The 23,945-nt window shown below is 71.5% G+C and overlaps 3 protein-coding genes across 6 annotated transcripts; 2 read left to right on the top strand and 1 right to left on the bottom strand.

Annotated features, from left to right (window-relative positions):
• Positions 1 to 208: 208 nt before the first annotated feature.
• Positions 209 to 5,894, top strand: SHFL (shiftless antiviral inhibitor of ribosomal frameshifting). Of its 3 annotated transcripts, XM_073318736.1 has the most exons (9): positions 209 to 368; positions 2,056 to 2,197; positions 2,351 to 2,400; positions 2,697 to 2,741; positions 2,942 to 2,995; positions 3,703 to 3,858; positions 3,928 to 4,031; positions 4,164 to 4,312; positions 4,983 to 5,894. In XM_073318736.1, exons 1-9 carry the CDS (start codon positions 348 to 350, stop codon positions 5,186 to 5,188), a joined length of 927 nt encoding a protein of 308 aa, XP_073174837.1. In that variant the 5' UTR covers positions 209 to 347; the 3' UTR covers positions 5,189 to 5,894. The 3 variants fall into 3 exon arrangements, with proteins under 3 accessions (XP_073174837.1, XP_073174836.1, XP_073174835.1); XM_073318735.1 differs by having other exon boundaries at positions 2,957 to 2,995; positions 3,703 to 4,031; XM_073318734.1 differs by having other exon boundaries at positions 3,703 to 4,031.
• Positions 5,895 to 8,183: 2,289 nt separating this feature from the next.
• ANGPTL6 (angiopoietin like 6) lies at positions 8,184 to 14,206 on the bottom strand. 2 transcript variants are annotated; one of them, XM_073318823.1, is made up of 7 exons: positions 13,958 to 14,206; positions 13,320 to 13,376; positions 10,486 to 11,114; positions 10,232 to 10,367; positions 9,363 to 9,556; positions 8,635 to 8,911; positions 8,184 to 8,418 (listed from the first exon to the last, which is right to left on the bottom strand). In XM_073318823.1, the coding sequence occupies exons 2-7, from the start codon at positions 13,336 to 13,338 to the stop codon at positions 8,189 to 8,191; spliced, it is 1,485 nt and encodes a 494-aa protein (XP_073174924.1). In that variant the 5' UTR covers positions 13,339 to 13,376; positions 13,958 to 14,206; the 3' UTR covers positions 8,184 to 8,188. The 2 variants fall into 2 exon arrangements, with proteins under 2 accessions (XP_073174924.1, XP_073174922.1); XM_073318821.1 differs by lacking the exon at positions 13,958 to 14,206 and having other exon boundaries at positions 13,320 to 13,553.
• Positions 14,207 to 17,543: 3,337 nt separating this feature from the next.
• On the top strand, positions 17,544 to 23,859 carry PPAN (peter pan homolog). The gene is made up of 12 exons (XM_073319029.1): positions 17,544 to 17,660; positions 18,674 to 18,844; positions 19,148 to 19,249; positions 19,732 to 19,782; positions 20,129 to 20,299; positions 20,463 to 20,539; positions 21,264 to 21,371; positions 21,824 to 21,947; positions 22,175 to 22,253; positions 22,376 to 22,505; positions 22,669 to 22,832; positions 23,323 to 23,859. Exons 1-12 carry the CDS (start codon positions 17,643 to 17,645, stop codon positions 23,748 to 23,750), a joined length of 1,623 nt encoding a protein of 540 aa, XP_073175130.1. The 5' UTR covers positions 17,544 to 17,642; the 3' UTR covers positions 23,751 to 23,859.
• The last annotated feature ends 86 nt before the right edge of the window (positions 23,860 to 23,945 follow it).

Raw genomic sequence — 23,945 nt, 5'->3', positions numbered from 1 at the left:
GTCCGGGCGCCCGGCGCTGGAGGGGGGAGGAGCCCGGGTGCCCCCGGGCGCTGTGGGGGTCCGGGCGCCCGGCGCTGGAGGGGGGAGGAGCCCGGGTGCCCCCGGGCGCTGTGGGGGTCCGGGCGCCCGGCGCTGGACGGGGGAGGAGCCCGGGTGCCCCCGGGCGCTGGGGGGGGTCCGGGCGCCCGGCGCTGGAGGGGGGAGGAGCCCGGGTGCCCCCGGGCGCTGCCCCCACCCGCCGGCCGCGCCGATCGAAAGCGAAAGCGGCTCCGGGCGGGGGCGGGTCCGGGCGCAGGAGGCCCCGGCCGGGTCGGTCGCTGCGCGCCGCGGAGCCGCCCGGCAGCACCATGGGGCGCCGCGGGGAGGAGGTACCGGCGCCGAGCGAGGGGCCGGGGGGGGCGCGTGCATCTCGGGGGGCCTGGGGCACACGCTGGGGGGCAGTGTGGGGTGCGCTAGGGAGGCAGGGGCCGATCCATGGAGCGCAGGGTTTGCTGCCCCACCCGCCCCACGCTCCAAGGGGCCCCCAGGGGCGCCCCGCGGTGTGTGACCCGCAGCCCCACGGGCCCCGAAGCCTCTGCCGGGCCTCGAGCCGCTGCGGGGCACCCCGGACCCGGCAGGCCCCGGGGACCGTGTGGGGCTCGGCGCTGCCGGGCCCGCTGGGGGTCTTCGCCCGCTCACCCTCTGGGCTTCTGCGGGCCTCAGGGGAGGATCCCTGCCAGGGGCTGTGGGGGGCGCCAGGAGAGCCCAGGGCTTCGGGGGCAAGGGGAATCTTTAGAGGGGGGTCCCCGGCTGGAGGGCAGCCTGCCCCCCGGCATGGCACCAGGCGGGGGGAGCCCGGCCCCTCTGGGACACCCAAGCACGCAGGAGCCTCATCCCGCCGGGGTGTTTGCGTGAGGCCCCCTGGTGCTGGGCATGCCAGAGCCGGCTCCCCTGGGCTCTGGTGCCCCTCACCCTGCGGCCTGGTGCCAGCCCCGTGCAGGGAGCAGGGCAGAGAGCCAGCGGGCCCTGCGCTTTGGATCGCAGCGGGTCTGCCGGGGGCAGGGGGCCTGTGCTGGCCGGAAGAAGCTCGCGGGCGGTGGGCGAAGACATGAGCCAGGCAGTGCCCAGCTGGAGGGATCTGGCAGGAAAAGAGGAACTGGGGGGCGATGACAAAGTGGTTTCAGCTCCCCCCGCCCGCCCCCCCAGAAGGGCTCGCTGCTGGTGTCTGCTCTGGCCCCGCGCCCCGAGCCAGGCGGGGAGGCCCCCGAGGGCAGTCACCTCCCGGCCAGGTGGGCGGGGGGCAGAGGCCGGCAGATGAGCTCAGCCCACCCCACCTTGTGCTCGGCAAATGGAGCCCCCCTTGGGGAGCAGAGGCCTGGGAGCTGAGCCAATGGGGCGCGCTCCCCCCGGCAGACTCTCTCCCCAAACAAGCCACCGCGTGGCACTGCCAGGCCTCCCGGGGTGGAGAGAACAAACCTGCAGATGGGTGGCCAGGCCCTGGCAGGGAAAGGGCCTGGGGCCGGCCGCGGTGGGCGCCCGGGGGGGGGCCGTGCCGGCCGCGGTGAGGGGGGCCCGGGGGGGGCCGTGCCGGCCGCGGTGAGGGGGGCCCGGGGGGGGGCCGTGCCGGCCGCGGTGGGGGGTCCGGGGGGGGCCGTGCCGGCCGCGGTGGGGGGTCCGGGGGGGGCCGTGCTCCTGCCGGCCGCGGTGGGGGGCCCGGGGGGGGGGGCCGTGCTCCTGCCGGCCGCGGGGGGGGGCCCGGGGGGGGGGGCCGTGCCTGTGCCGGCCGCGGTGGGCGCCCGGGGGGGGGGCCGTGCCGGCCGCGGTGAGGGGGGCCGGGGGGGGGGGGCGTGCCGGCCGCGGTGAGGGGGGCCCGGGGGGGGGCCGTGCCGGCCGCGGTGAGGGGGGCCCGGGGGGGGGCCGTGCCGGCCGCGGTGAGGGGGGCCCGGGGGGGGGCGTGCCGGCCGCGGTGGGGGGCCCGGGGGGGGGCCGTGCCGGCCGCGGTGGGGGGCCCGGGGGGGGGCGTGCCCCTGCCGGCCGCGGTGAGGGGGGTCCGCGGTAAGGGCCCGTGTCTGGCAGCTGGAGAGGAGCGTGCGGCGGCTGCGGGAGAAGTTCTTCGGGCGGGTGACCGTGGAGGAGGCCGCGCTGCTCATGCGCCGCTACCGGAACGAGCTCGCCACGGTCTGCGGGGTCACCGCGCTGCGCCGGGAGCAGCTGGGGGGTGAGTGCGGGGGAGCGAGGGCTGCATGAGCCGGGCCCGGCGAGGCAGGCTCGGGGGGGGGCGGAGGAGCCGAGCCGAGCCGGGCCGGGCCGGGCCGGGGCGGAGGAGCCGGGCGAGGCAGGCTGGGGGTAACCATGGTCTGTCCTGCCCTAGACGCAGACCCCGAGGACCGCCGGACTCTGGAGCACGACCCGGTGCTGAAGGTAGTTCACTCTCCATTCTCGTCCCACCGTAGGAGGGGGGACGTGGGGAGGGGGGGGCTGTGGTCGGCATTTGGGAGACCCTGGGCCGAGGTGCAGACTGGACCGGACACTGCTTGGGCTCTGTCTCACGGGGTGGCCAGCCAGGCTGCATGGGGCCCACTGCTCGCCGGGTGGAGAGCAGGGGGGCGTCTGTGCAGCCTGGGGCCCGGGGCTGGGCTGGGTCATCCAGCCGGTGGGGAGCCCCGGGTCTCGCTGAGCCGTCCCCTCATGCCAGGCTCCTCTCGCTTCCCATCTAGAAAGTGGTGGAGAAACTGAAGCAAGAAGAGGAGCAACAGAAACAGGTGTGTGTGCCGATCCCTCTGTGCGTGTGCACAGGTGTGCCGGTGGATCTGTGCGTGTGTCTGCATGTGTCCGTGTCCCTGGCTGGAGGGGAGGTGCCCGGCAGGGGAGGGGGATGCACCCCTGTCTTGGCACTGGGGTCACTGGTCTCACACACCTCGTTATTTGCATTTGACTTTTATTTCTTCTCTCCCCACTCTCGCCCCCACCGGTGCAGAAACCCAGCCTCGACTGTGAGAACGACAAGGACATCGAGGTGAGGGGGGCCGGGCCCATGGGACCCACAGGGACGGAGACTTTGCTTCCCTGCTCCTGGCAGATCTTTCCCTTCGCTGTTACTACCGTGGCAAATAGAGGCCCTAGCTTGAGATGAGGCCCCGTCGCGCCGGGCGCCGCCCAGACCCCAACCAAGACCAGGGCCCCGTCGCGCCGGGCGCCGCCCAGACCCCACCCGAGACCAGGGCCCCGTCGCGCCGGGCGCTGCCCAGACCCCAGCCGAGACCAGGGCCCCGTTGGGCCAGGCGCTGCCCAGACCCCACCCGAGACCAGGGCCCCATCACGCCGGGCGCCGCCCAGACCCCACCCGAGACCAGGGCCCCGTCGCGCCGGGTGCTGCCCAGACCCCCCCCCAAGACCAGGGCCCCGTCGCGCCGGGCGCCGCCCAGACCCCAGCCAAGACCAGGGCCCCGTCGCGCCGGGCGCCGCCCAGACCCCACCCGAGACCAGGGCCCCGTCGCGCCGGGTGCTGCCCAGACCCCCCCCAAGACCAGGGCCCCGTCGCGCCGGGTGCTGCCCAGACCCCAAGCGAGCCCGCCCCGGGCAACTCCCCATCTAAACACAGGCCGGGGGAAGGGGAAGGAGGCCCCGAGGGGGGACGGGACGTGCTCGCCCAGCACCTCAGCAGCAGAGGAGGGAGGAGAACGCAGGTGACCTGAGCCCCAGGCCCCCGTGCCGCCCCCCCAGGCCATCGCCCAGCAGCTGCGGGTGCTGCCCCTGACGGAGCGGAACCTCCGCATGTTCGAGCACGCCAGCCGCAACCTCATCCCCTCGGCCGAGCGGCAGTTCGCCTGCCAGCCCTGCGACAGCGCCTGGTGGCGCCGCGTGCCCGAGAGAAAGCAGGTGCGTCCGCCGGTGGGGGCGGGCGGGGCCGTGGCCCAGGACACTCGCGCTCTCTGGTGCCCCCCACAGGTGTCCCGGTGCCGGCTGTGCGGGAAGCGCTATGACCCGGTGCCCTACGACAGGATGTGGGGCACGGCCGAGTTCCTCTGCCCCGCCTGCAACCGCAGCTTCAGGTGAGGGGGGGGTCTCCCCACGGCCTGCCCCTGCCATGGGGGGGGAGGGAGGGGGAGCACAGGCAGGCTCCAGCCAGCGGCTGGGGGGCGGGGGGGAGCGTGACTCACAGCCACCCTCTCTCCTCCTGCCAGGGGCTCAGCACAGATGGGCATGGCCTCTCCCTGCTTCATCTGCGGCACCCGCGTGCTGCCCAGCCGCATCCTCTCGCCGCGCCAGGTCGCCGGGTCCCGGAGCCGTAACCCCCACTCCTGCTACGCTGAGGACTGCTACAACCGCCGAGGTGAGGGGCTGCTTGGGGAGGGGGGGCTGGGAGCCAGGACTCCTGGGTTCTATCCCCAGCTCGGGGAGGGCAGTGGGGTCTGGTGGGTCAGAGCAGGGGGGAGCTGGGAGTTCGGACACGTGGTTTCCATCTGTCACGGAGTCGGGGGGAGTCCGGGCCCTGCACCCCTCTTCCTGGGATTCACTGAGACTCTCAGCCAGCCAGGAAAACGGAAGGTTTATTGGACAACAGGAACAGTCCCAAACAGAGCTTGTGGGTACAACCAGGACCCCTCAGTCAAGTCCTCTGGGGGAGCAGGGAGCTTAGACCCCAGCCCTGGGGTTCCCTGCGTTCCTCCACCCAGCCCCGAACCGAAACTAACCCCCCCCCCCCCCCCCCCCCCCAGCATGCTCCCTCCTGCAGCCTCTGTCCACATTCCTGGGCAGAGGTGTCACCTCCCCCTCTCCCTCCCGGCTCAGGTTACAGGCTCTCAGGTCTCCCAGGGAAACTCCCCTGCCACATTCCAGGTCAACACTCCCCCCTCCCTGCTGCGTCCCACCATCCCTGGCTTTGCCACCGACTCAAGTCCCTTCCTTGCTCTGTGCCTCAGTTTCCCCTTGGTAACTTGGGAGCAGCGCCCTGCAAGCCCCGGCTACTGCCCCATTTGACACTGCTCCCTCCCCCCCCACAGAGCCCCATGTGCCCGGCACCCACTGCGTCCACCCCCGCAGCCGCTCCAAGAACAGGCTGCCCAAGGTGCTGTTCGCCAGCCTGGAGCACCAGAGCACCGGCTCCACCGTGGCCACCTGCCTGAGCCAGGGCAGCCTGGCCCACTGCGACCTGGACGAGCTCCTCCTCGACGACCTGGCGGAGGAGAGCGAGGGCTCCGGGGACTAGCGCCCCTGGGGCCCCTGCGCCCAGGGCTCTGTTTGCACTTTATCCTTCTCTCGGCTTTTCTCGCCTGGCCAGGCCGACCCCGCTCCTCGGAGCAGGTGGGGGTCCTCTCTGGGGCAGGGCTGGGGCCCGTCTCTGCCCAGCCCTGGTGGAAGCCGCAAGCCAGCCTGGTGTTGCTGGGGCCCTGCGGTTGCTGGGCCTGGCACTGGATCTTTGCGTCCCCCTTAATTATTCCACGTAACTCTTACAGAACCAGGGTCTGGAGGGCCCCGGGGTCCCCTCCCCGATCCGGGGGGGCTGTGGGGATGGAGTCAGCGCCTGGATTTCAGGCTGAATTCCGGCTCTTTTGTTTCTCTCTCTTTGCTGGCTCAGGCCCTGGGCTTGCAGCATTGACCAAAGCCGAGCGGCTGGACGGGGCAGGGCCGGCTGCCCCTGGGACCAAACCAGGGCGGGCATGGGGGGCTATTCTCCCCATGGCCCTGCCAGAGCTGCTGCCCTCGCCCCTTTCCGTGGCAGGCTCAGCTGGGCCGGCCCGTCTGTCCTGTGTCTGTCTGCACCGGGGGCAAGTCCCAAGCTTTAACCCCGAAGTGCCCATCCCCTCCTGCCACCCTGGGCCTGGGGGTTGCTGGGAGACGCCCATCACCGTGGTTACAGTTTCTTAGCAGCCACCGTTTTTTAAATTGATTCAGAATAAAGAAGGTTTGTCACAGCTGGCGACTCCGGGGCGTCGGGGGTTCGGGCGGCTCCGGGGCAGGTGGCTCCGGGGGTTCAGGCGGCGTCGGGGGCGGGCGGCTGCAGGCGTCGGAGGTTCGGGCAGCTCCGGGGGTTCAGGCGGCGTCGGGGGCGGGCGGCTGCAGGCGTCGGGGGTTCGGGCGGCTCCGGGGGTTCAGGCGGCGTCGGGGGCGGGCGGCTGCAGGCGTCGGAGGTTCGGGCGGCTCCGGGGGTTCAGGCGGCGTCGGGGGCGGGCGGGCTGCAGGCGTCGGGGGCGGGCGGCTCCGGGGGTTCAGGCGGCGTCGGGGGCGGGCGGCTGCAGGCGTCGGGGGTTCGGGCGGCTCCGGGGGTTCAGGCGGCGTCGGGGGCGGGCGGCTGCAGGCGTCGGGGGTTCGGGCGGCTCCGGGGGTTCAGGCGGCGTCGGGGGCGGGCGGCTGCAGGCGTCGGGGGTTCGGGCGGCTCCGGGGGTTCAGGCGGCGTCGGGGGCGGGCGGCTGCAGGCGTCGGGGGTTCGGGCGGCTCCGGGGGTTCAGGCGGCGTCGGGGGCGGGCGGCTGCAGGCGTCGGGGGTTCGGGCGGCTCCGGGGGTTCAGGCGGCGTCGGGGGCGGGCGGCTGCAGGCGTCGGGGGTTCGGGCGGCTCCGGGGGTTCAGGCGGCGTCGGGGGCGGGCGGCTGCAGGCGTCGGGGGTTCGGGCGGCTCCGGGGGTTCAGGCGGCGTCGGGGGCGGGCGGCTGCAGGCGTCGGGGGTTCGGGCGGCTCCGGGGGTTCAGGCGGCGTCGGGGGCGGGCGGCTGCAGGCGTCGGGGGTTCGGGCGGCTCCGGGGGTTCAGGCGGCGTCGGGGGCGGGCGGCTCCGGGGCGTCGGGGGCGGGCGGCTGCGGGGGTTCAGGCGGCGTCGGCGGCGAGCAGCTCCGGGGCGTCGGGGGCGGGCGGCTGCGGGGGTTCAGGCGGCGGCGGGGGCGGGCGGCTGCAGGCGGCGGGGCTTCGGGCAGCTCCGGGGGTTCAGGCGGCATCGGGGGCGGGCGGCTCCGGGGCGTCGGGGGCGGGCGGCTGCGGGGGTTCAGGCGGCGGCGGGGGCGGGCGGCTCCGGGGCGTCGGGGGCGGGCGGCTGCGGGGGTTCAGGCGGCATCGGCGGCGGGCAGCTCCGGGGCGGCGGGGGCGGGCGGCTGTGGGGGTTCAGGCGGTGTCGGTGGGCGGCTGCGGGGGTTCAGGCGGCGTCGGGGGCGGGCGGCTCCGGGGCGTCGGGGGGCGGGCGGCTCCGGGGCGTCGGGGGCGGGCGGCTGTGGGGGTTCTGGCGGCGTCGGGGGCGGGCGGCGTCGGGGGCGGGCGGCGTCGGGGCGTCGGGGGCGGGCGGCTCCGGGGCGTCGGGGGCGGGCGGCTGCGGGGGTTCAGGCGGCGTCGGGGGCGGGCGGCTGCTGGGCGTCGGGGGCGGGCGGCTCCGGGGGTTCAGGCGGCGTCGGGGGCGGGCGGCTGCTGGGCGTCGGGGACGGGCGGCTCCGGGGGTTCAGGCGGCGTCGGGGGCGGGCGGCTCCGGGGGTTCAGGTGGCGTCGGGGGCGGGCGGCTGCGGGGCGTCGGGGGCGGGCGGCTGCTGGGCGTCGGGGGCGGGCGGCTGCTGGCGTCGGGGGCGGGCGGCTGCGGGGCGTCGGGGGCGGGCGGCTGCTGGGCGTCGGGGGCGGGCGGCTGCTGGGCGTCGGGGGCGGGCGGCTGCTGGGCGGCTCCGGGGGTTCAGGCGGCGTCGGGGGCGGGCGGCTGCTGGGCGTCGGGGGCGGGCGGCTGCGGGGGTTCAGGCGGCATCGGCGGCGGGCGGCGCGGGGGCGGGCGGCTGTGGGGGTTCAGGCGGTGTCGGTGGGCGGCTGCGGGGGTTCAGGCGGCGTCGGGGGCGGGCGGCTCTGGGGCGTCGGGGGCGGGCGGCTCCGGGGCGTCGGGGGCGGCGCGGCTGTGGGGGTTCTGGCGGCGTCGGGGGCGGGCGGCGTCGGGGCGTCGGGGGCGGGCGGCTCCGGGGCGTCGGGGGCGGGCGGCTGCGGGGGTTCAGGCGGCGTCGGGGGCGGGCGGCTGCTGGGCGTCGGGGGCGGGCGGCTCCGGGGGTTCAGGCGGCGTCGGGGGCGGGCGGCTGCTGGGCGTCGGGGACGGGCGGCTCCGGGGGTTCAGGCGGCGTCGGGGGCGGGCGGCTCCGGGGGTTCAGGTGGCGTCGGGGGCAGGCGGCTGCGGGGCGTCGGGGGCGGGCGGCTGCGGGGCGTCGGGGGCGGGCGGCTGCGGGGCGTCGGGGGTGGGCGGCTGCTGGGCGGCTCCGGGGGTTCAGGCGGCGTCGGGGGCGGGCGGCTGCTGGGCGTCGGGGGCGGGCGGCGCGGGCCGGACCATCATCACCACCTTGCGCAGGGAGTAGGCGCTGCCGTGGAACTCGGCCCAGTAGACGCCGTCCTGGTAGCGGCTGCGGTAGGGCCCGCCCTGGTACCACACCCCGTTGAGGTTGGCGTGGGCGCAGGCATTGTACCACCAGCCGCCCCTCTGGTGCTGGGCACAGCTCCCTGCGGGGAGGGGGAGACGGTGTCAGGGCCGGGAGGGTCCCGTGGGGGCCGGGGCGACGCCAAGCCCCATGGCCCCCTAGGCCCGGGAGTCAGCCAGCCCCCCCACCAGCCCCCTTTCTCTGGAGCCGTGGTGGGTAAGAGGGAACGGGGCAGAACCTGCCCGCTGCTTACCCAGTTGTGGTCCCTGGTGCCCCCCGCCCCCTGCAGCCCCCTCACCGCTGTAGGCGTCGTGGTCCCGGTCCAGGGTGCTGAAGGGGCGGCCGTCGTGCCAGGCCAGCGAGTCCCCGGCGCTGCCCCGGTACCGGCCCAGCCGCAGCCGGTAGGAGTCGCTCTCGGGCTCCAGGGCGAAGCGGGCGTAGTGGGCGTACGCCTGGCGCCCCGCCCAGTCCTCCAGCAGCACCCGCAGCGCGTAGGGCCCCGGGCCCTGCCCCGTCACCTGGCGGGTGTTCTCCAGCCCCAGCCAGTGCTCGCCGTCCAGCGTCCCGAAGCCGTGCTGGGGGTGGGGGGTGCAGGGGGAGTGACGGAAGAGACAGGGCTGGGGGGCCCTGGGAGGTGAGTGGGGGGTGGGTAATGTCCAGGGGCTCCTAGGGAAGGGGGACAGTCTCTGGCCCCAGGAAGGTGAGTGGGGACCCTCCCTCAAATCCCCTTCCCCCACCCCCCTGGGCTCCATGGCCAGTTCAGCCCTCAGCCCCCTGCTGTGGGGTCCCGTGGGGCCGTTTGGAGCCCAGGCCCCCCCCCCCCTCACCACCAGCCCCATCGTTGCATCATCCCCTTCGTGGGGTCTGACCCCCTCCCCTGGTTCTAAGCTGCACCCCACCCCCAGGCCTAACCGGGACCTGGCGCCCCCACGGCCTTGGAGCCCCCGCCCCACCCCTGGGGGGTGGAACCCCAGGCTACCCAGGGCGGCCCCCCATGCCTTGTGCCCCCCGGCGGCCCCCCCATACCTTGTAGTGGTGCCAGGTAGTGAAGAAGCTGACGGAGCCGTCCTGGCGCCGTTGGATCACGGTCCAGCCCCCGCCCTCAAGCTCCTGCTCGCACCAGACCTGCAGGGACTGTCCTGCGCCCGCCGGCTGCACCACATAGACCCCGCTGGCCCGGTGCCCGCGGTGCCGCGCCTCCAGGCAGTCGCGCCAGGGCCCTGCGCCCCGGGAGCCGCGTCAGAGGGACAGGGGGGCCGGGCCAGGCAGGCCGCCCCTGCCCACCATACCCACCCTGGGTGGGGATGTCTGGGCTCCCCGCCCCCTCTGGGCTCCCCCTTTCCTGCCCCCTTTGCTGCTGGCCACCCCCAGCCAGAGATGCCCTTTGGTCCCTGGGGCTGGGATGGGGGGAGAGGCGAGCGGAATGGGTGGTTTTCCCCCCTCCCGGTCGTGAACCTCCTAACCCATCTGTGGGGGGGGGGGGAGAGACCCCTGCCAGGAGGCTGAGGGGGGCAAGGTGGTGCATTGGGGAGGGGGAGAGGTAGGGGGTGGGAGGCCCTGGGTGGGGAGGGCACCCCAGGCTGGAGGGGGGGGTGAGGTGGTGGGTTAGGGGTGAGCGTGAACTTTATTTTATGGCCCTGTCAGCCTGTAAAGCCTGCGGCGAAACCTGGCCCCACTCCCCCGACCCATGGATGTTCAGCCAAAGCCGGTGGGGGGCGGTGGCACGTCCCAGGCATGGAGGGGGAGGCCGTGGGCCAGGCCCCCCTTCCCCCCGCCTGGCTCGGGCTGCAGACGCTGCTGCCAGCACCGTGACCACAGCAGGGAACAGGCTCGGGGGGGGGGCTGCAATCTGGGTGTCCCCCCCCTCCCCCCGTGGCTCCGGCCGCCCGACTCACCCGGGGCCCTGGGGGGCAGCGTGGGGGGCGCTGGCTCCGTCTGGTCCATCTGCAGCTCGGCGGCAGCGTCGAAATGCGCCCGGCTCTCGTTGGCGACGCCGGACGGGCGGAGGGGCACCACCGGCACCAGGGGGGGCTGCGAGGAGACGAGACGGGGCCCTGAGCCGGGCACCCCCCCAGGCACCGCCACCCCCCCACTGCCCAGCGTGGGGCACCCCCCGCCCTGCCCCGTTGCCCCCCTGCCCTGGCGTTACCTGCGGGGGGGCTGGCCCGGCGCCCCCCGGGCACCGCCGCTCCAGCCGCGCGATGAGGGCGCTCTGGCTGTTGACGAGGGCGGCCAGCGCCTGGTAGCGCAGCTCCAGCTGGCGGTAGCCGGCGGCCAGCCGCAGGGCCTGGGCCGAGGCGTTGGCCACGCGCCCCTCGAGCTGGGCCCGCAGCCCGGGCCCCTGGCGCCGCTGCAGGATCTCGTGCAGCAGCTGGGCGTAGAGCTGGCCCACGCGGGCGTTCAGGGCGCGGCTCTCCTTCCGCAGGGCCTTCGCCTCGCTCACCAGGGCGCCGTCCACCGCCGCCAGCCCCCGCAGCCGGCCCAGCTCCGCCTGCAGCCGGCCCAGCTCTGCCCGCTGCCGGCCCAGCTCCGCCCGCGTCTCGCCGCCATCGGGCCCCGGCGGCGCGGGGGCCGCCCGCCCGCTGCTCCAGCACACGGCCCCCGTGAACTGCTGCCGCGGCACGACGAAGGTGTAGGTGCACTCGGCCCCGGGCGGGGGCTCGGCCGCCCGCCCCCCCCGGCTCCGCCCCGGCTCCTCCGCACGGCTCTCCAAGTGCGCCAGCCCCACCAGGCTCAGGAGCAGCAGGGCCACGGGCCAGGGGGCCACGGCGCCGGGCTCTAGGGGGGAGAGCGGAGCTGAGAGGGGGGCTCCGTGCTGGGAGCCGGGGTACAGGGAGCGGTTCCCACCTGTGCCCTGCCGGCTGACCTTGGGCAAGTCCCTTCCCCTCTGCTTGACTCAGTTTCCTCACCCACCCCGGGGCTGCCTGCGCGGCGGGGGAGCACCGCTGGGTGCTGCTGGTCTAGAATTAATAGAACAGGGTCCCTACCTTAACCGAACCCCCTTGTGTGGGGACAGGACACACCCCCTTGCTCTCACCACCAGACCCCACTCAGCTCCCAGAGCTGGGGGGAGAACCCAGGAGTCCTGGCTCCCAGCCCCCTACTCTAACCCCCAATGCTTCCTGGTGAAGTAATCTCTGTTGGAGACGGCTGCCCCTCACCCCCCCAGCACCCCTCAGTGGGGCCAGGCAGCCTGCTCCACTCCCGCCCCAGGCTCTGTTAGTTCCCTGGCGGGGTAGGGGGGTCCCTGGATACCAGCTCTCTGGCGGCCCCTGGGCAGCTGCTCCCCACCCGCCCCATCTCAGGCCTGTGCTGGGCTTATCCCTGCCTCTAGACAAGGCTGGCCCCTGACCCTGTTCCCACGCTGCCCCCGGGGCAGCGGAGCCCCACCCACTGGGGGGAATGTGGAGGATGCCTGGATTCCTGGGGGGGGAGAAGCTGACCCAGCTCCATCCCCAGCCCCCCCATGGGACAAGGGGCATTCCCTGGCTAGATCTGGGCACAGAGCCTGGCTGCAACGAGGGCCGGGCTCTGCCCATCAGTGGCGTGGCTGTGCAAAGAGCTCCAAGCACCGCAGAGAACTGAGCCCTGCCCCCCCCCCCGCACACAGCACCAGTGCGAGCCCCATTTGCCAGTGGGGAAACTGAGGCACAGAATGAGGACAGGCTTTGCTCCCAAGTTGCACAAATCGGGTGAAGGTGGGGATAGCGTCCTGGCTCCCAGCCCGTCCCCCCAGCTCTAACTACTAGCCCCCACTCCTCTGGCAGAGCTAGGGACAGGACCCAGCAGTCTTAATACCCAACCCCGCGTCCCCCAGCACAGAAACCCTTCTCCAGCCGCTCCCTGGCATGCAGACGCGGCAGGAGCTGGGCCGTTCGCCCCCCCGCCCCACACATGCAGAGCCAGTGCCGGGAAGGAGGGGACCGGCCCTGGTGCCAAACCCCCAGCGCATCAGGTGACTATTCCAGCTGCCAGCGAAGGCTTTTCCCAGGGCTGTTTATCGCATGGACACAGCGCGAGCCAGCCCCGCGGAGCCACATGCCGGGGGCGCGGAATCGGGCCCTCGGCACCGCAAAGCTCCACCCGCCTGCCCCCACCAGAGCCCCCTTAGCTGGCCCCTCTCCAGAGCAGGGCGGCTCGGGGCACCCCGGTGCCTGGGTCTGAGCGAGGCAGGCTGCCTCCCGCGGCCAGGCCGGTGCGGAGCGGAGCCCAGCAGCGTGGCTGTCCCGGGCAGAGCGGAGGGAGGAAATGTCCCCGCTGCACGTACGGCTCACAGGCTGGGGGGTGAAGCCGGCAGGTGGGCACCAGGGTCACCCCAAGTGCCGGATGCTGCCCAGACCCCTGCTGAGATCAGGGCCCTACAGACCTGATGGGGGGACAGTCCTGCAGCACCCCACAGCGTTGGTACCCTGGCCTACACCCACCCGTCCCAGAGCCCCCCAGGGTCCCTGCTGAGAGCCTGGCAGCTCTCGGGGGTGGGGGGTACTGAGGCCCCCCGTGGGTCGGGATTGCCGAGGCTGACCTCTTGTCCCACAGGCAGCTGGACAGCCTGGCTACGAGCAGGGCACTTCCAGCAGGGTAATGCGGCCCTGGGCACGGCCAAACAGCAGAGGATGGGCGATGGCAGTGCCCGTCACCGGGGGGCACCCCCCCGGCCAGAGGCTCGGGAACCCCCATGGGGCTACGAGTGTCCCAGAGGAGAGCGGGGCGCTTCGTGGAGCCCCGAGGCGCTGCCCATCAGAGTGTCAGCCCCAGAGAGATGCAGGCACCTGCCACCGGGCACACAGGGACTCAGTGGCAGAGCCAGGAATTGAACCCAGAGCTCCTAGGGCCCAGTCCTATGGCCCCCCACAAGCCCCCTGCTTGCTGCAGCCCCTGTGGGCAGGGAGGCTGCCATGTGCAGCTGCCCCCCTGGGTTTGCAGGTCCCCTCTTAGAGGGGCAGGCCTGGCCCCTGGGGTCACCGCTTGGCTGCCTCCACTTACCAGTTACCTCCTGGCGCATCTCCCTTGGCCGCAGAGGGTGCTCCGGTGCGGTCAGTGCTGGGGCGGGCAGGAGGTGGCCACCGCCGACCCGCACACCGGGCAAGGGACAAAGTAGGAGCAGACGCATTAGATGTGGAAGAGCCCAGTTAGCAACCACCTAAACCCCACTCCTGTCCCCAACCCAGTAACAGAACCCAGGAGTCCTGGCTCCCAGCCCCCAGCTCTAACCACTAGCCCCCCACTCCCATCCCAGAACTGGGATAGACCCCAGGAGTCCTGGCTCCCAGCCCCTCTGCCTGCCCAGAGCCCATGCCCAGGCCGTCCGTGTGGGCAGGGCTCTCCCAGCAGAAGGCCCGTGATGCTAAGCAGGAGCAGGGCATGGGAATGCCTTTCCTGACCCCCGGCCCCGCAATCAGGTCTGAGGGCAGCGCTCCGAGCCCAGCTGTAAATATTTACATCCTGCTCATTCCTCCACTCTGTGCCTGCTCACCCCACCCGCCCCCCATCCTGCCAGGCACCCCCTGGGCTGTTGCTCCCCACGCCCCTCCCAGCAGCTAGGAGCTGGGACAAACTCCCCCAAAGTCTCCCAAGCAGTCCTCCCGACCCAGCGTGTTCCCCTCCAGCCCCCTGGGACCCACCTTGACCCCCATCTGTCCCCCAGGAGAAGGGTCCAATCCCCCAGCTCCACAGCGCACAGCTGCCGGCCCCAGGGCAGGTCAGTGGAATGCCAACGCCCTGGCACCTCTGCCCAGCCAGCGGATGGGGCAGACGAGCTGCTGGCCAGCCCCGGTCCCTGCCCAGGGTGCAGATGCCAGTGACAGCTGCAGGCCCCGGCTGAGCTCTGCAGCCGCCTGCCTAGGAATGCCGCTCGCTCCCGGACAGGCAGGCAGCCAGTGGCAACTCCAGCTACTGCTCCCCGCCTCCTCCGCCTCCCCTCCCAGCTCCGAGCAGGGCCCAGCCCAGGCCGGCTGCGGGTGGCACCTGGGGGAGCAGATTCCGGCTCCTGGTCACAGCCCTGCATGGTGCCTGGCAGCGGCCCAGAGGGCAGGGACCAAGGGGTGGGGGGGTCACCACACGGGACACCCCGGAGCCCTGGCAGCGCAGGGCACAGCCCGGGTATGCTTTCTATTACGGTATCTGACCGAGATCAGGGCCCCCAGGGCACCTGGTGCCGGCTCCGCTGAGCCAGCCCTGCTCTGCCAATGCTGCCCGCTTTAAACGAGCAATGCACATGCAGGCCGAGCAGTGGGATTCGGGGCTGGCATTCCAGGCAGACACACCCCTCTGCAGATGCCAGGCCCATCCCCGGAGCGCCAGCCCAGCAGGGCAGTGCACAGAGAACCCCCAAGGCTTGTCTGGTGCCCCCCCCCCGGGCCACACGCCTCTCTGCCCCGGGCGGCCCCGGTGCGGGCCAAGTGCTGGGCTGGCGGACGCCGGAGAGCGGGCGGCCCCGGCACGTTCCACAGGCCCAGACGGGTGGGAATTTTTCAACTAAATGTTTTTTGAAGGAAAATGATTCCGTGGCACCAGGACATTTTGCGGGAAAGGCTCTCGGGGCCAGCATGGGGCACCCAGGATAGGCCGTGGTGCGGGCGCTCACCTGGGAGACCCAGGTCAGGTCCCTGCTCTGCCTGATTGGGATCCTCAGGGACTTGAACCTGGGGGTCCCACGTCCCTGGGGAGAACCCGCCCAGCTGTACTGGTGGTAGCAGCTGGCTGCCGGGTTTGGGCCCCTGGGCTGGTGCTCTCAGGGTGCTCACACTGGTGTGGGGCAGTGCCCCCTAAGCGAGACATGGCCGAGCTGGGGTTTGCACCCACAGAGCCTGCTGAGGTTTAGCAGGGGCGATTCTGAGTGCGGGCCTGGCCTGTAGCAGCCCTGGGGACATCAGGGAAGCCGAGTGTGGGTGGGGCTGAGCCCCCGGGGAGGATTCGCCAATCCCCTGGGCTGCGATGGAGCCTCTCAGGACGCAGCGTATCCGGCTGCTGCTTAGCATCGGGCCTCTGCCCGGCCCCTGCATGGCCTGGGAGGGGGGGCTGGGACGCTGGTTACAAGGCAGGCGAAGTTTGTCAGGACAGGCGGCTGGAGTGCCGGGCACAGACACCTCAGCGCTGGGCCGTCTGGCTGGGCGTGGAGCCCACCCATTAAACAAAGGGTTAAGGGGCCTTGCGAGCAGCACAGAGATCCTGGGAATTAGGGGAATGGGGGCTCTCCCGGCAGGGTGGGTATGGGGAAGCGAGGGCTGGTGTCCACCGCGGCCCCTGCAGGCACCCTGGGAAAGGGGAAGCCCCCCACGGTGCTGTGCCAGATCTCAGGGCGGAGCTGAGCCCAGGGCCCCAACCACCTCATTCCAAAGCAGGGAAGGGGACAATCTGCTTTTAATTTCCTGGCCTCTGTAGCCCGGCCAAGACACACTCCGGAGAGCCAGGCGCGAGCCCAGCAGAGCGCGAGGCAGGTCGGGGGGGCCGGGATCCGTGGAGGGGAGAACAGAGCTCCCAGGACGGGGGGATCCGGCCAGGCTGGGCTCCCCACTGCGAGGGGACCTGCGCGTTGGGGACCCCTGGCAATGCCGGGCCCAAAGAGGAGACGGCCCGGGCGGGCGCCGGGCTGGGTTCTCGTCCTGGCCCAGTAAATCACCCCCCTCTTGGCGCCTTTGTTTCCCTCCAGCCCTGGGCATGGGGGGCACCTTAGGGTTGCCCCCCGAGGTTCTGCCCCTTTCCCCAAGGCCCCGCCCCCATCGCTCGCTCTTCCACCTCTTTTCCCCTCACTGGCTGGATTGTCTCCCGCCCCATGGCTCCCTCTTCTCTGGGGCCGGGCTGGGACCCAGGTTAGAGCAGGGGCTGGGCAGTACATCTGACCGGACATTAGGGTGGCCAACTTTCTAATAGCACAAAACCGAATGCCTCTGCCCCGCCCCCCCGCTCCATCCCCCTCCCTCCTTCGCTTGCTCTCCCCAACCCTCACTTTCAGCAGGCTGGGGCAGGGGTTGGGGTGCAGGAGGGGGGTGAGGACTCCGGCTGGGGTGCAGGTTCTGGGGTGGGGCTGGAGATGAGGGGTTTGGGATGCAGGAGGGGGCTCCGGGGCTGGAGCTGAGGGGCTCAGAGTGTGGGAGGGGGTGTGGGCTTTGGGGTGGGGCCAGGGATGGGGAGTTCGGGGTGCAGGAGAGGGCTGGGGTATTGGAGGCTCCGGAAGGGAGTTTGGGGGCGGCAGGGGACTCTGGGCTGGGACAGGGGGTTGGGCTGTGGGAGGGGCCTCGGGGTGTGGGGTCCCGGTGGCGTACCTTGGATCCCAGAAGCGGCCGCCAGGTCCCTGCAGCCCCTAGGCACACGGTGGTCCCCGGCCGATGGGAGCTGCGGAGCCGGCCCTCGGGGCAGGGGCAGTGCGCGGAGCCTACCTGGCCACCCATGTGCCGAGGGGCTGCAGGGACCTGGCGGCCGCTTCCGGTAGCCACGTGGAGCCAGGGCAGGCAGGGAGCCTGTCTTAGCTCCGGGCCCCCGCTGCACCGCCGACCGGACTCTTAACGGCCCGGTCAGTGGTGGCTTTACGTTCTGGGCACCTGCCAACCTGAGGCACGATGGGGCCTGCAAGCGTCTCTGCAAAGGTTTCACTGGGTGTGGATAATACGAGGGGCCCCCAGGGGCTGGAGACAGCGGAGGGGCACTCAGGGGACAGTCAGTGGGCAAGTGGGGATACACGGGATACCTGGGGGACAGGTGCAGTGTGTGGACGAGAAGATGGGAACGTACAATGGGAGCTGCCTGCAGCACAGGGAGATGGGTCGGGGGGCACAGGGGGTGTATGGGGCACGGGGGGTTAGGTGTGGGGGGTGCAGTGTGTGTGGGGGGCACGGGGGGTGTATGGGGCACGGGGGGTGTATGGGGCACGGGGGGTTAGGTGTGGGGGGTTAGGTGTGGAGGGCACGAGGGGTGTATGGGGCACGGGGGGTGTATGGGGCACGGGGGGTTAGGTGTGGGGGGTGCAGTGTTTGTGGGGGGCACGGGGGGTGTATGGGGCACGGGGGGTTAGGTGTGGGGGGTGCGGTGTTTGTGGGGGGCACGGGGGGTGTATGGGGCACGGGGGGTTAGGTGTGGGGGGTGCAGTGTGTGTGGGGGGCACAGGGGGGTCCCGGTGTGTGGGGAGGGTCACAAGGGATACTTGGGGGGTGGGGCACAGGGCGGTCAGCCCCGCCCCCCTTGAGGTACCGGAAGCGCCCGGACCCTTTAGAGGGCGGCACCGGCCGGAAGTGCCCGGCGCGCAGAGGCTGCCGCACGGGCTGGACCGGAAGTGTCGTGTCCACGTGGGGACGGGGACGCGGCGGCGGAGCCATGGGGCGCGAGGGCAAGGTGCGGGGGGCCGCGGGGGGCCGCGGGGGGCGGGGAGCACCAGGGGCCAGGATGGGGGGAAGGGACGTGTGGGGGAGTGTGGGGGGCTGGACGGGGGGGGAGCGAGGGGGAGAGGTGGGGGGGGCTGGACGGGGGGGAGGGGAGCGAGGGGGGGAGGTGGGGGGGCTGGACGTGGGGGGAGGGGAGCGAGGGGGAGAGGTGGGGGGGGGCTGGACGTGGGGGGAGGGGAGCGAGGGGGAGAGGTGGGGGGGGCTGGACGTGGGGGGAGGGGAGCGAGGGGGAGAGGTGGGGGGGGGCTGGACGTGGGGGGAGGGGAGCGAGGGGGGAAGGTGGGGGGGCTGGACGGGGGGGGAGGGGAGCGAGGGGGAGAGGTGGGGGGGCTGGACGTGGGGGGAGGGGAGCGAGGGGGGGAGGTGGGGGGGGCTGGACGTGGGGGGAGGGGAGCGAGGGGGGGAGGTGGGGGGGCTGGACGTGGGGGGAGGGGAGCGAGGGGGAGAGGTGGGGGGGGCTGGACGTGGGGGGAGGGGAGCGAGGGGGAGAGGTGGGGGGGCTGGACGTGGGGGGAGGGGAGCGAGGGGGGAAGGTGGGGGGGCTGGACGGGGGGGAGGGGAGCGAGGGGGAGAGGTGGGGGGGCTGGACGTGGGGGGAGGGGAGCGAGGGGGGGAGGTGGGGGGGCTGGACGTGGGGGGAGGGGAGCGAGGGGGGAAGGTGGGGGGGCTGGACGTGGGGGGGAGGGGAGCGGGGGGGCTGGACGTGGGGGGGAGGGGAGCGGGGGGGCTGGACGTGGGGGGGAGGGGAGCGGGGGGGGCAGGACGGGGGGAGGGGAGCGAGGGGGGGCAGGTGGGGGGGGCTGGACGTGGGGGGGAGGGGAGCGAGGGGGGCAGGTGGCGGGGGCTGGACGTGGGGGGGAGGGGAGCGAGGGGGGCAGGTGGCGGGGGCTGGACGTGGGGGGGAGGGGAGCGAGGGGGGCTGGACGTGGGGGGCCCTGCTGACCCCCTGCCCCTCCCCCGCAGACCAAGAACCAGAAGCGGGCACGGGCGGCCGCCCAGCAGCGGGCTCAGGACCAGTTCGCCAACGTCCCTCACTCCTTCGTCTTCCACCGCGGGCGCGTGGGCCGGAGCCTGCAGCAGCTCATCCTGGACGTGCGGCGGGTGATGGAGCCGTTCACGGCCAGCACCCTACAGGTGAGCCCCCCGCCCCGGGGTCCCGGCCGCCCCCCGCCCCGGGGTCCCGCGAAGCCTGCCGGTCCACGGAGGCTGGGCTTTGAATTCAAGGCTGTGCGGGCAGGACGCTTGGGTTCTGTCCCGGCTCCAGGAGGGCCGCGGGGTCTCGTGTGTTAGGGAGGAGGTGGGGTGGGAGCCAGGACCCCGGGGTTCTCTCCTGGCTCTGGGAGGGGAGCAGAGTCTCTGGGAACACCCCTTTTTAGCCCCCCAAGTGCAGGCCGCAAGCCCCGAGGTGAGCGTAGCGCGACACTTGCTGTCTTCCAGGTGCGGAAGAAGAACTCCCTGAAGGATTTTGTGGCGGTGGCGGGGCCTCTGGGCGTGACACACTTCCTGGTCTTCACCAAATCCCCCACCAATGTCAACTTCGTAAGTGGTGCGATGGGGGCCGGAGGGAAAGCCCTCAGTCCCCCAGCTCCGTGCCTGGTCAGGCTGGAACACCTCCCTGGGTTCAGTAAGGGGCAGGCCTCTCCCCATGGCTAGGAAAGGTCTTACTGGGGCCTTTGCTGATTGCTTGAGCCTCTTTGTGCCTGCCACCACCTTCCCCTACAGCCCGGTCCAGAGCACAGAGCCGGCACTGTCCGGCACTGCACCGAGCTGGGGTGCAGGGAGGCTTGTGCCTGGCTGGGTGCCCCTCTTTCTAGTCCCAGTGACGTTCCTTCCCCTGGGGTCTCCTTTGGCGGATGCAGCTGATGAAGCAAATCTTACTGAGCAAGCTCTGTGATTTCAGTTCCAAAGTAAACGCACTGATGCCTCCGTCCCGCTGGGCAGAGCGAGAGAAGCAGACACGGCAGCCTGCTCAGTACCGGGCCCAGCCCTGACTCTTGTGTCTCTCTGTCTCTCTCCCGCAGAAACTTGTCCGTCTCCCCGGAGGCCCAACACTGACCTTCAAAGTCACGCAGGTGGGTGCTGGGCACGCTGGGCCGGGGGTCCAGAGCTGCCCCCGCCCGTTAGTTTGGGATTAGTGCGGGCCAGTTACTCCTGCCTCCTTAAATCTCAGGCCAGCTCAACTTGTGTGGGTTGTGGGTGTCCAAGTCTGTCCCTGGCCAGAGCTGGGCGTGTGTCCCCTCTGGGGGAGGGGATGCTACCCGCGCAGCGATCACGCTGCTGCCCTGGCTTCCCCGTGCGCTGTTGAGCACAAGCCGGGGATGCCAAGGGGTGAGGCCCCCTCCCTGGTCCAGCTAGTCAGCCGAGAGCCCCCCTTGCCTCTCGCCAGCGCCCCAACCTCCCGCTCCCTCCGCCCTCCAGTACTCGCTCATCAAGGACGTGGTGTCGTCACTCAAGCACCACCGCATGCACGAGCAGCAGTTCACGCACCACCCGCTCCTGGTGCTCAACAGCTTCGGGCTGCAGCAGATGCACGTCAAGCTGATGGCCACCATGTTCCAGAACATGTTCCCCTCCATCAACGTGCACAAGGTGGGTGCGTGGGGGGAGGAGGCACTTGGGGAGCAGGATTGAGGCCCCCCAGCCCGTGCTGCAGGAAGCATGGGGTTCCCTGGGGGCTGGCAGGGGTAGGGGGAAGCCCCGCTGTGGCTAGTGCTCATCTCTGGTGCTCACCGCCGTGCGGCTCTGCCCCCAGGTCAACCTCAACGCCATCAAGCGGTGCCTGCTGATCAGCTACAACGCGGACACCCAGCTCCTGGACTTCCGGCACTAGTAAGGGTCTGCGCTGGGGACCATCAGGGGCCAAGCACCACGGCTTCTCCAGGCCCCCTGGTTCCATGGCTGGGCACCAAGGGAGATCAACTGGGCTGTGTGAGAGGGGAAGGGAGGCTCTGTCTCGGCAGGTGACCCCTTCGCCTCTGGATGCTGGCAATGAGGGTATAGTCTGCTGATGGTTCGGTGATTTCATCCTACAGTAAACGCTCTGAGGCATCCAGCGAGCGGGAACCGGCAGGGGTGGCTGACAGACAGTGGTACCTCCTCCTTCCCGGGGGTCACCTGCATCCCCAGCAGCTCAGAGCATGGTGCTGAGCGCCTGGCGTAGAACTCGGCCCTGTCCCAGCAGCGGGGGAGAGCAGGGTGTGCGGGGGTGGGCTGTGCTCCTTGCTCTGCTGGCTCCAACCCCTCATCTCTACGGCCTGACCAGAGCCGTGCAGTGCGTGGCGAAGTGCCAGCCCGGGAGCAGCTGCGGAGCGCTGGGTTCGAATCCCACTGCAGTTCCTCTGGCGCTGTCTCCCTCAGTCAGTTCCCTGCCATTGCCAGGCTACCCTGGCTGGCAGACCGGCTAAGCTGCTCAGTCCTGTCTGCCCTTGAGCCCCGTGATTCCTTCCTGAGCCCCTTCTGGTGCACGAGCTGGGTCCCTCTCAGCCCCTCCTGCTCCCAGAGACCCCCTGCCTGCTGAACTGGTGCATGACCCCTCCCGTCTCCTCTCCCCCAGCAGCCTGAAGGTGGTGCCTGTGGGGGCGAGCAAAGGCCTCAAGAAGCTGCTGCAGGAGAAGTTCCCCAACATGAGCCGGCTGGAGGACATCAGTGAGCTGCTGGCCAAGTGAGCGCTGGGCCCTGCGCGCCGGGGGCCGGGCTGGGATCTGAGACACTGCAGCTGCGTGCAGTGCTTGGCGGCTCGGAGTCGGCCCTGCCCACTGCTCCCACTGGCAGCTCACCCCATGTCGCCCTTCTTGAGCTTGGGAACCAGGAGCTGAGTGCCCGGGGCTTGGGGACTTGCCCACCAGGCCGGAGCTAGGGGAGGGGCCTCTGAGGCTGCACTTCTGCAATGGAGCAGAGATTGGCTTAGAGCCGGGGTGGGCAGTTGGGAGCCAGGACTCCTGGGTTCTGCTCCAGCTCTGGGAGGGGAGTGGGAGTCTAGTGGTGAGAGTAGGGGATGCTGGGAGCCAGGACTCCTGGATTCTCTCCCCGGCTCTGGGAGGGGAACGGTGTCTAGTGGGTCAGTGCAGGGCTCTGCCACGTTGTGTCCTGTGACTGGCTGGGTTTTCTCTGCAGGGACATTAACCTGTCGGAGAGTGAGGCCGAGCAGGACGGGACCCACAATATCCTGGAGCTGCCCCAGGCCTACGCGGGCCGGGGGAACATGAAGGCCCAGCAGAGTGCCGTGCGTCTCACTGAGGTGTGTGCTGCAGCCAGGGGCAGGGGGTGGACCCGGCTGGCAGGGCGTGATGAACACAGAGACCTTGATAGAACCGTGATCTTCAAAGTAAACGTTCTGATCCGGCCATGGGGCTGCGTGGGAGGCTGGGAGGGCTCCACACCCCCTGCCTGCTCTGCCCCCAGCTGTAACCGGGCAGGGGCCTGGGGCCGGCCCTGGTCTGATGGGTTCTGTCGCCTTCCTCGCAGATTGGTCCCCGAATGACCCTGCAGCTCATCAAGGTGGAGGAAGGGTTGAGCCAGGGCAACGTGCTTTACCACAGCTTCAGTAAGTGCCCTGCCCGACCCGGCCCCCCTCCGGGCCCCACGTGACTCCCGTTCCTGCCCTTGAGTGGCAAGCTCGAATCCCTGGGGTCCATCCCCACTGAGCTCCTCCCCCTTCCCCCCCAGTTCTCAAGACGGAGGAGCAGCTCCAGGTGGCCCTGGCCCGGAGGGAGGAGCGGCTGCGGCTGAAGGCAGAGCGGCGCTGCCGGCAGGAGGCCGATGTGCAGCGCAAGGAGGCGCAGCGGGAGGCCCACAGGTGAGCGGGAGGCCCCCCATCGCTGGGGCAGGATGGGGGTGGGCTTGAGGGAGACGGGCCAGGAACCCCAGCATGGGTCTGGGCCGGCCCTGTTCCCCGCGGTGTGGTGCATGCTGGGAGTTGTAGTCCCCTCGGGGCCCGACGCTGGTGCTTTGGGGTGCAGGAAGCAGAGCCTGGCAGGGATCAAGAGGAAGCAGCAGCAGCAGGGGGAGGATGGTGACAGCGGTGCTGAGGATCCTGGGATGCCGGAGGACCAGGACCCGGCCGACCAGTCAGATGACGACGTGGAATATTACCGGCAGGAGGTGGGCGAGGAGCCTGACCAAGGTGAGTCGTGACCCAGATGATCTGTGCTTGGAGCTGGGCTGCTGGCACCGGCCCCGGGACAGGGGAGCCAGGGCCCCCCCGAGTCTCCATGCCGGGAGCAGCTGATGATGCGAATCTTCCTGAGCGTGTGCTGTGATTTCAGTTCAAAGTAAACGCACTGATGCACCCGGCCCCCAGCAGAGCCCCAGCCCTGCCGTATGGACTGCGCCTAGCCCCCCGGCATTGCAGTGCCTGGCCCCTGGCAGCAGTGGCCTTGCACTGGGTCTAGCTTAGGCTGGTATTGAAGCCTAGTTTTGGGGTCCCATCTTCAGCCAGCTCTGACCTCTGGAGCACGGATCCCTTGGTGGGTGGTTCTGGTAACCCAGCCTGGGGCCATCTCACAGCCCCGGCGCCCTATCTCCCCTGCCCTATGGCTGTTCCCATTCCCCACCCAAAGGGCCTTGCCGGTCCTGGATTGTGACTCTCCTCTCTGGTTCTCCCCTGTCTCTAGATCTGTTCCCTAAAAGTGCTAAGAGGAAACACGGGCCCCAGCGCTCCCCCCAGCCCAGCAAGAGACTCCGAACCAGCCAGGCTGGGGGGCAGCCTGCCAGCCCCCAGCCAGGCAGAGCCAGCCGCAAGGTGAAGCACAGGAGACTCCCTGGCCAGCAGCAGAGGGGTGAGCGCAGCCCCAGGGAGCCGGGGATCTCACAGAGGCCTGGCCAGCAGAAGGACCCACGGAGCCCCAAGGCCCACAGGCGGCAGGAAGGAGCACGGAGTCTGAAGCCAAAAGGACCCACACAGCAGGGAACCAAGCGGGGCCTTAGGGTCCCTGGCTCCAAGTTCAAAGGGCCAGGGAAGCCGGGACTGCAGAGGAAGCAGGCAGCCCGGGGGAAGGGGGTGCTCCAGAGGCCCAGGGCCCCCAAAAAGGGGTGGCACTAGCCCCTCCAGGACTCTCAACCTTGTCCCTAGACTGGGGGGTGGGTGCTGGATTTCCTGGGCTCTTGGCCCTGTGCTGGCTGGCTGGGCAATACACCCCTGCATTCCTCTCGTCTGTCTGTGCTGGTCCTGTGTTTGGGGGGGGCCCCTGCTCTGAGCCAAGATGCGGGTGCCCTCCCCTCCCAGCCTGATCTCTTG

This window comes from Lepidochelys kempii, chromosome 20, assembly GCF_965140265.1.
Source record: "Lepidochelys kempii isolate rLepKem1 chromosome 20, rLepKem1.hap2, whole genome shotgun sequence".
Classification (NCBI taxonomy): Eukaryota; Metazoa; Chordata; order Testudines; family Cheloniidae; genus Lepidochelys; species Lepidochelys kempii.
Note: the sequence above shows the minus strand (reverse complement) of the source record. Positions and strands in the feature narration are given on the sequence as shown.